A 10,448-nucleotide genomic window follows, 5' to 3' on the forward strand; every position below is an offset into this window, starting at 1 on the left:
TAATCAGTCAAACTCTAAAAGCTTGCCCCATGACCGCATGAGGCTTTGGGGGGACACACAGACACAAACCATAACAACCTTACTGGGGCTAAAGTAGCCCTTTCCAAAGATCTGGAAGAGGTGCCCACTGAGACAGGGCTGAACCAAATCCTCACAACTTCTTTCCATACCTGTCTGGAAATTTATGGCCAGATGTTGTAAAGACTGTTCACCCACAGAGCAGTAATATACATTTTTCTGCTTTCAGTTGAGCTACGGTCTAGTTAGGAAGTCTAGCACAAGCAATTTCATTTCTACATGGTATTCAAATGAAGAAAGGTAAGAACTGAGCAATGTGCAAGACCAGACTGCAAATATGTGAGCTGGTCTAGGGGGTTCTAGAAGGTTTGTACAAGTTGATGGCTAATTAAAATGTACAAGTATTATTTAGAGCTAATTTCAGGTAAGAGTGGAGGGCAAGACATAGAAAGAAGGTACTTTAAGACAGAAGAACTAGAGCTGGACAAATCCAAAATGAAAAGCAGGAACGCATGGGAAAAGAAGTAAGGATAAGGCCGGGGGTGCATTAGATACAGTTACTGGGATACTCTTAGTAGACATGGAGTAGATCAGGCAAGTCTTGGTGACTGAAGATGGAAGTGACTGAATTTCTAACTTGGAGGTGATTAGAAGCATTTAGGCTGGGAATTTAGGGGAAGAAGGCAGTTGTCATGGCAGGTTGTGTACGTGTGTGTACGTGTGTGTGTGTGTGTGAGTATGCTTACTTCTCTTTTGAACATGATGAATCTGATGGACCAGAGGAAAATCATGATGGCAATGTCAGCAGGAAGTTGGATAGAAAGGTCTAAATACCTGGACAGATGCTTGAACCATGGATTTGAGGCCATCAGCCTCTATAATAGATGGTTACATACATTTCAAAAGCATTCAAGAGCATTTCAATGAGAAAATTTGGCTTATATATACAATAGAGTATTATTCAGCCATGAAGAGGCACAAAATCATGTCATTGGCAGGAAAACGGATGGAACTGGAGTCCATCATGTTAGAAGAAATAAGCCAGACACTGAAAACTAAAAATAAATAAATAAAAAAAAAAAAAAAAAAAACCAAAGGAGAGAGGACAGGACACTAGAAGGTAGTCATCTAGAGATGGAAAATGGGATGGAGGAGAGAAGGGAGAGGGAATGGGATGAAAATATTAAAAATGTGTTGTATGCATTTACTAATACACCATTATAAATCTCATTACTCTGTACTACTAACACACACAGGAATTAAAGGGATGTTTTTTTTTTTCCTTCAGTCAACTGTGTGAGAAAAGTTGTGAGCTGAGGGAGAAACACCAATTGATGAATCAATATTGAGAACTTACTTTGATGAAACAGAGAGGTCTTACAACAGGACATCTCTAAACCTGGCATCTCATTGTTTTTCTCCCTGGGGGGCTGGGGCTGGCAGCTTTACCCCACACAACATGACATCACGGCAGCCTGAGGGAGAGCTGGTTTGAAGAAGGAGGCAGTGGTCTGGCATGCTGAACGCTGCAGAGTGCTAATCACATCGAGTGTGGCTGGAGCAGCTGCAGAGGAGTAGAATGTGCAACTGACTGGCATCAGCTGAGCACATTGGAGAAGGGGAAGCTGGAGAGAGGCTGGTAGAGATAGGGAGCACGGGTAGAGCTTGGACAGGCAGTCAGAAGCCTCTGTTTTCTAGCTCCATAATCACCCTTGGTGGCCCTGGCCAGTTTCTGGGTTCCTTATGCTTCTTCATCCCCCCAGGACCCCTGGGCTGGCAGTAGTCTGAACTTGACCAAAGTTTCTGTCTAGCTCCTTTTCACTTATCTTCTCTCTGCTCTCACCTCTCCTCCTGTAATTATTTTTTTATTTCAAATTTTATTAGTATATTTACAGTACATAATAATTATTTCAAATTTTATTAGTACATTTACAGTACATAATAATTCCATTCATCAGGTACATGTCCATGTCCATAACACATCTTAATTCTTTTTATGTCCCCTTCCCCCCTCCTTCCTGCCCTCCTCTATCTCTAGGTCCACTTCCCATTTGAAAAACTTTCCCTGTTTCCTATTATCTATGTTTTATTTTGCTCTTTAATCCATTTATACTTTGGGTTTCTCATACAAGATAAGCCATGTGATATTTAAGCTTGTGTGTCTGATTTCTTTCACTTAACATTATGGTCTCAAGGTACACTGACTTTTTTTTTTACAAATGACTCAAGTTTATCCTTCTTTACTCCACTGTATGTAAAGACCACATGTTCTTTATCTGTTCATCTGTTTACAGACATATAGGCTGCTTCCATGATTTAGCTATTATCTGTCATAATGATTTTACTAAAGCCCAGGACTTTTGAATCTCATTAGAGTTATTCACACTGAACAGGGTGGGAAAAACCTGTGCAGAACCACCCTGTCTCAGACACTGAAGTCCCAGCGGAAGTAACAAAATGGAGGAATTCATGCAGCATGGCGTAGAGTGACGAATTCTTTAGGCTCATGCTGATGTCTCTGAAAACTCTAACTCTGACCTAATCGAGATGGGTCCTAGTTCACACATCCAGCACCTGGGCTTCAGCATCTGCCTTCTCAGCCCCAACCTCAGTGTGCATGGTTGGTCAAAAAATTTTATGTGGCCAATTTCAGAGAGCAAAGGGAACTGACTGCAAGAAGTAATGGGTGATGCTCTTTTTCTGCTTTCAAAGGTCTGAGGACTTCAAAGGTCTGAATCCCAGCTCCTTTTCTCCCAATGTGTCCTCCAGCCTGCAAAGTCTGCCCACTTCATCCAATAATTTCTTTTTGTGTTAGGGCAGGTTTTCTCTCCGTAGCCACTAGTTCTTTCCTCCACACAGACAAACATCCTCAGTTCTTTCTTCTTCTGCCTCTCTGCTTCTTTTCTATTATGGGTCCAAAGAACCATTTGTATCCCTCAATTCTCATAGTCACTCATTTTAGTTCCTCATTTACATGGCTTCCTGTTTTCTAAGCAGATCAAACCAGGAAAGAGGAAAATTTCTCAGGAAAGACAGTGGATTCACTATTGGCCAGGAAGATGGAAAAAGAGGTGTAAAGATCTGGATAATTTCATACATAGCACTGCTAGATTTTGGGTTGTAAAGAGTCACACACAGAACAAGGGCACATATACTGCTAAAATCATAAGAGTTAGGCTGTTGTCCTTGGAACTGAGTGCTGAGCTGTAGGAACCCTATGGAATGCTAACAAAATCTAAGGTTAAAGGGTTTAATGAAGGAAACACCCGGAGAATGAGGGGTGCTGGTCAAATCAGAAGGATAGCAAAAAGGAGCAGTATCTAGAGTTCAAAAGATCCAGAAGTTCTAAAAGGTATTGATGAGGTGACATTGTCCAAGGACTTAGAAGACCCAGTTGTAACAGGATGGCCCTGGTCATCATTGGTGACTTTGGTCAGAGCAAGTTCAACTGGGAAGTGGAGACAGAAAGCAGATTAGAGTGAACTAAAAACTAGGTGTGATGATGCATGCCTGTAATCCCAGCATTTAGGAGCAGGGCTAGGGCTTGTGAGGTTGAGGCAGGAGGGTCACTGTGGGTTTGAGGTCACCTTGGGCTACATGGTGAATTGAAGTCCAGCCTAAACTGCATAGCAAGATCCTGTTTCAAAATAAATAAATACTATTTTTTTTTAATTAAAAAAGAAGGAACTAAAGATTAAACAAAATTAAACAAGGGCTGGAGATGTGGAAATGTAGCTCAGTGGCAGAATGCTTGCTTAGTATGTGTGAAGCTGGGTTCAATCCCCAGCACTGTAAAAATAAAAGACTATAAGAGAGGACATAGAAAGAGTGCATGTGAACAACTTTCTGAAGAAGCTTTGCAAGGAGAGTGAGTCAGTAGATTGGTAGGTAGAGAGAGCAGAATCAAGGGGTAGTTGTTTTTAAAGTATTTTTAGGCAAAGATAAATTTCTGTCTTTTTCTTGCTTTGCATTAATATAAAAAATTTATCTAATGAATGTAGGGCTCCCTACTTCATCTTTTCATTCTTTTGAAATTTTATTTCTCTTCTTGAAATACAAGCAAGAACAGCTGTTTAAAATGACTATGCCACTTTTGGCTACAGTGGTATCATCAGTAATGACAATAGCACTAAACATAGCCTAGAAAATGATAAATTGAACTAACCATTAATTTGTCACTTTAAACCATATGAAATAGATTTGTGGTTATATAACAAAATCTAAAACAAACCAGAAAATTATGTGCAGTATACAAGTCTTTAATATGTCAATTTTGCCTTCAGGCTTTAAAATATAAAATGGGTTAGGGAGAAAATAGAGAAGTGGAAGAAGAGGAATAGATTAAAAGTAAGGCTGGAGGACAAAGGGGGATCACAGTAACTTTAGGAAATTGGTGCAGAAGACTGGAGGGAAAGAGAGGAGGAAGAGATAAAAAGAAGAACAGAACAAAATCACAGCCATAAAGAGGCTAGAAAGCATGTTCACATTCATATAAAACAAGATCAAACAGTGAAGAAGAAAAACAACAAAAAACAAAGAACAAAAACTCAAACAAAACCACAATAACAACAACAAAAAGACAGAGAGAGAGAGAGAGAGAGAGAAAATAAACAAGTCCATTTCTAGGTATGTCTCTACTGTCACTGATAAACAACATGTGGAAACAGAGTCCTGATCCATGTTGGTTTATCCCAGCAAGCCAGCAGTAGCTTTTTGGTTGGGTAATGGGTAATCTCAGTGAGCCTGCACCTTCTGGCTGAGACCAAACTCATTCAGCCTGCTGCCATCAGCACACCTTCTGTGGGCCTGAGTCCAACTGGGAGCCTCTAGATAGAGCCAGCAGTCACTCTGAGTTTTGAGCTCAGTTAGCCTCTCTTCAAGATGGCTCCTGGCCAATCACTTTCTCATATGGAGTGACTGAGCCCTCAGCACTCACTGCCAGCTAGTGCAGTCCTTCATGTCTGCTGCTCCTCTGCACTGCTGTGTCTCTCCATGGAGGCCTTTGGGATTGCCAGTACTCACCATGTGTCCACAGGGTTTTTTTTTTTTTTTTTCTGGTACCAGGAATCAAACTCATGACCTTGCGCTTGCCAGGCAGGCACTGTGCCGCTGAGCTAAATCCCCAGCCCCACCATGTGTCCACAGGTTTGAACCATTCCTCTTGTGCAGTGAGTCCTGTCTCAGGGAGAAGGTGCCACTGACTACCTCCTTCTTCTTCATTGATGTTTCTCTCTTTACTCTCTCCTGGGCTTCAATTCACACTTTAGATCTTTCCTGGGTCCAAGGGACCCAGGCACTTGTACCAATCAATAAGGTTGACGTTACCTGTATGAGGAAGATGCTTCTCCACCAGTGCACATTGCCTGCTAAACACACACACCTGGGGAGTATACCAGGCAGTGGAAGAAAATGTCACATTCCCTAGCAACATTTGAAAATTTATGAAAGTACCCGTGACAGTGAATATGCTCATCAGCCCCGTATTAGTCTGTTTTGTGAAACTGCAATAGAATATCACAGACTGGGTAATATATGAGGAATAGAACTTTATTTGGCTTACAGTTCTGGAGGCAAGGAAGTCCAAATTCAAGGAGCCCATGTCTGGTGAGGGCCTTTGTGCTGTTCATCCATGGAGGAAGGTGGAAGGGTGAGAGAACAAGAGAAAGAAAGAGGGATCCAAACCTAGTTCTAGAGAAAACCTTCTGTCCCAGTAACAATTCTAATCCCAGGACACTGAAATTAATCCATCCATCTCTTATAGGTCCCTTGCTGTTGCACTGAGACTAATTTTCCAACACATGAACTTTGGGGACATATTCAAACCATAGCAATGCTTTATCACAGTATTCTTGAACTAGAAGCCATTTGGAGGCAAAGTGCTCCTCACTTTGTCTTGTAACCTTGGGCTGAGACAGAGACTGCTCAGAATAAAGCAGATATGGGAGACAACTGGGACCTTGCTTCTGTTTTAGGCTGAGGCAAAGAAAGCTATACTTTTTGTGTGGAAGATGGAATAGATGTCTCTGTAAAAGTCAGATAAAGGTGTAAAGGACTTTATGAGTGTGTGTGTGTGTGTGTGTGTGTATGAGTGTGTGTGTGTGTGTGTGTGTGTGCGTGTGCATGTGCACACATGTTAGGGTGGGGTGGCATTGGGAAGAGCTCTTTCTAAGCCACAGTTCACAAAAGAGAAGGGTGTCCCTATAGTTAAGCTTCATTTGCTTGTCAGTTCCAATTTGAAATACGAATTTGGAGCTGGAAGTATAGCTCAGTGGGTAGACCACATGTTTGGCATATGTGAAGTTCTGGGTTTTATGTGAAGTGTCTGGTATTGCCCTCCCCCCGTGACAAGTGGGATATGTTTCTTATAACAAAGCAGAAAAAAAGAACACAGAATAACATAAGAAATAAAACCAACTAATTATGGTACTCCAAGTTTGCTAAGAAATTTATCGTCAATAATCTCATGCTTTTCTGACAACTTTAGGATGTAAGCGGTATTAGTTTATTTCCTTAGGTAAACCAAGAATTTACAGATGTGATAAGTTATTACCAGGTTTCACAACCAGTAAGTGCTAAAATCAGGTTTTAAACCTACTAGATCAGAGTTAGGAGTCTGTGTTCTGTCCAGGATACACCCCTACTGGATGCCGGCAACACACATCACAGAGAAATCTGAACAGGCTACGTGAGTCTGGAAGAGTGTGGTGGTTCTGGACACCCACTATCTGAGAGGGTCAGAGGAGAAGACTCCTGCTCGGAGGGAGATCCAGTGCCAGAAGTCCTCTGAGTAGATTGGCCTTGTTATATATCCATTCCTCGGACACTTAGGGGAATAACAGGAATAATAAAGTAATTCATCTTGGACTAAAGATGCTGTTTATTTTTCCTAAACTTAGGAATCTGAAGGGATGCCTCCATGGGCCCAGGATAAATTTAATATATGGAATTCACCAAGCTCCCAGTTCCTCACGTACCTCCCAACCCTCTTTTACTTTTTCATAACCTTTAATAACCATGAAACTTCTAGGACCATGCACCATCCAGCACAATGCTACCACTGAAAACTGTTATTATTCACCTAGAAAAGCAGACATCATAAAAGATGCCTAGAGACATCATAAAATGTGTTCTGGAAGCTTTATGGTGGAGAGTGGATGAAGGAAGGGCAACCAGGAATCTGGGGGAAGATAGTCTGCTGTTAGATGATTATGGCATTTGCTGGTAAAGACTTAACTGATAAAGTTTCTAAATTCAGTGTCAGCGGTGAGAACCACCCAGCACTGCCCACACCACCAGGAATGGAGGACCACAGTCCTGGCAATGAGCACAGCCGTACAGAGAGAGGGTGGACATGGGAAGTAAGCAACCTGGACTTCACCTGCACAAGAACAGGAAAGACTCCTGGGCACCCTTTGTCCCCACAAGCTCCAAGGAGCTGACTGTGTGGGAAGCTATCCTGAGCCTGGCGGTGCCGAGACACCCACTGGCAGGGGTGTAAAAGGAAGCTGCTGCCCAGGCCTTGGCACAGCTGAGAGCGGATTCTCCAGCCCGCCCTCATCCTTACACGAGAGCAGCCTGTCTGGTCCTTCCTGGCTCTGTGCTGCCCACTTCCTGCTGCCCTGCTGCGTCTTCTGCCATCCAGACTGAGATGGAGAAGGTCCTGATTGTGCTGCTACTGCTGGGGGCTTTCCCTCTTGTCTTCTTCCAAGGTGTGAGTGGGGCTTTGATGAGCAGGGGACGGGGAGAGTGAGGCTGAGGACATAGAGGAGGCTTGGGAGCAGAGCTGGGATGATGGTGAGCAGCCTGGGCTGTGATCCTCTGGGGAAGGCAGAGTTCAAGGTCAGGCTTTGGGGGTGATCTAACTAACAGGGAAGGTAGGGCTCTGTGCTGAGTCCACCCTGACTCCTCCCAAGGTAGGAGTTGAAGTCTCTTCCCAAGCTGTCAGGGTGGGGTCAGTCACTGGAAAAGATTGGTTTTGGGGTACTGCTGTTAATTTAGGGGTTTGAGTCTGGCTGGCCTAATGTTTCAGCTAAAGGTTTCCAAAAACCTATGTGGAATCCTCCTAGAGTATCATGTAGCAAAAAGAGGTTACTAAAGGGCTTACCTTTTTTTTTTTGAGACAAGCTCTCACTGTGTAGTTCAAGCTGGCCTTGAACTCACTATGTGGCCCAGGTTGGCCTGGAACTTATGGTGATCCTCCTGCCTCAGCCTCTCCGATGCTGGGATTATAGGCATACACCACCACGCTTGACTAAAGGGCTTATTTTAAACCAGTTTTTCATAGCAAGTACATTCTTTTTGCTCAGTGATGTGTGTTCTTTGGATAACTTTTAGTGGTGTTTTAGGAAATATGTAGACGCTAAACCTTTCTTCAAGTCAGTATAGTCATTATATCCTATCCTTTTCTCCAAGGATACTAGCTCCAGGCTCGCTGTCCACAGAAACCCTGTCATTGTTCTGCATGGAGACACCATGTTGCAGGAATATCTTCCCTCAGTGTCAGGAGAGTGTGAGCAAAGAACTGGTAGTAAGAGAAATTTAACTAGGCTCTAGGGAATGGAATTTAAGGAGGCAAAATCTCTCTGCTTTGTTTAAGTGAAAAATCTGAACTTGCACCTGCTTCTTCATATCTCCACATGCAATATCTCACCTCCTAGTATTTTTCATATCAGCCAGCAAATATTGTCCTATAGAAGCTTATTTGCTTATTTTTAAAAATCAGTTTTTATGAGATATAATTAACATACCATAAATTTATGCATTAGAGGTGTAAATCAATTTAATGAACTGTGAGACCCATAGGCCAAAGAGTCCATATCTTAATATCCAAAGGAAAGTATCTAATGAGAATACAGACAGCCCTCAATTATGTGTAAGTGTCTGTAGGGTCATGCTTCATCGCTAAACTACTCTAGCTCATGGTGTTCCTCATTTATGCACCTCTAGGCTTAGCTTTCTTGTCTGTTCTCCCTAGCTCAAGCCACATTATGTATGGTCTGTGACGTATTTATGAATGGCAAATGTGTGCAAGGCAAGGGCAACTGTACCATGGAGGAAGGTGGTGGATGCAGAACCAGGGACATCTATTTTTTCACCTCAAGAGGTAATACTACTCCAAAGTGCAAGGTAGCCCTGTGCAGGAGATATACATGTTTCTACTGAGGAGTGGGGGATTCTTTAACATTGAGCCCCAGGTATTGTTTTCTGACACTAAGTATGAGTGTTATTCTTTTCCAGATGGGTTTTCCTACAACTACACTATATTGGACTGCTCAAATCCATGTAAGGCTTGGAAGTTGTATAATGAGGATCTGAAGGTTTCAAGCTTTTGCTGCCAAAGTCGAGATTTTTGTAATAGATACAAAGGAAAAATAGTGAATAAGAATATTTTCTGACTGTCAACTTCTGTACCTATTTCTTTTCCTGGCATCTCTGGTCTATCACTCCAATATATGCTTTGTTGAGGATGCAGCATCGTCATATAACCCCCAACCGCACTCCTTCTCCTCTTTCCTGAACACTGGGTCCTCCGCTCTGTGCACTCAGCCCTTTCCGTGCGTCCTAGCATTCTCTTCCTTCTTCATTCCCGTCTAATTGCCTTACTTTGCCTTTCTCCATCCCTCATAATCACTGGGTTACCTGCCTGGCTTACTGCCTGGCTTACTGCCTGGCTTTTAGTCCCACTAATTTAGAAGTGCTGTCAATGCCCAGCTAGTTGATGGGCTGCATTTTATACATCAGGAGTTGCAGGGGTTAGTAGGATACTCAGGAAGACATGTCTAGTTGGCAGAATGGCCAGAGAGGTCCTAAAATTCAGGAAGACATCCAGGCTTGAGGCAGGCAAGTCGAGATCCTTGGCTTTGGACACATTCCCAGAACCTACCAACAGCTCCCTGATGAGATCTAAAGAGTCGATGAGTGAATGAAGAGAGTGAATGAAGGTCATTCTCTAGAAGAGTAATCAGAGAGATAGGCGGGGAGCCAGGGCTGAACTACATCACTGTTTTCTGGTACAACTCTAAGGTTATTAGTGAAGGAGCTTCAGTGAGGAAATGGGGCAGAAGCCACAGCCCAGTGGGCTGAGGAATGAACGGACCATCACAGGAGGAGAGAACAACTTGTGCAACTCTTCAAGAAACTTGGGAGTAATTGAGGAAGGGTGTGACTGTTTTTTCTTTAAAGAATGAGTTTAATAAGCTTTTAAGTGAAAATAGTCTTTGGTCCTCACTTTGCATAAAGTGCTCCTCATGAAGACTGTAAGAATCTGCCACTGTCTTTTTACTAGCAACTACAACTGCAACAACTACCTGTCACTAACAACTACAGCAATCATAATGGTGACAGCCTCAAAATTCTTGCTCACATTAAGAATCTTTGCCACTATCTTTTTTCTTTTAGAGTATGTATTTTCAAAAAGTATCTTACCTAAT

At 42.6% G+C, this 10,448-nt stretch overlaps 1 protein-coding gene across 1 annotated transcript; it reads left to right on the top strand.

Moving 5' to 3' along the window:
• Positions 1–7,666: 7,666 nt before the first annotated feature.
• Positions 7,667–9,413, top strand: LOC102024103 (acrosomal protein SP-10-like). The gene is made up of 3 exons (XM_005378471.1): positions 7,667–7,727; positions 8,993–9,121; positions 9,256–9,413. Exons 1-3 carry the CDS (start codon positions 7,667–7,669, stop codon positions 9,411–9,413), a joined length of 348 nt encoding a protein of 115 aa, XP_005378528.1.
• Positions 9,414–10,448: the final 1,035 nt, after the last annotated feature.

The sequence above is a fragment of the Chinchilla lanigera genome, unplaced genomic scaffold, assembly GCF_000276665.1.
Source record: "Chinchilla lanigera isolate Chin_1 unplaced genomic scaffold, ChiLan1.0 scaffold00011, whole genome shotgun sequence".
In the NCBI taxonomy this organism is placed as follows: domain Eukaryota; kingdom Metazoa; phylum Chordata; class Mammalia; order Rodentia; family Chinchillidae; genus Chinchilla; species Chinchilla lanigera.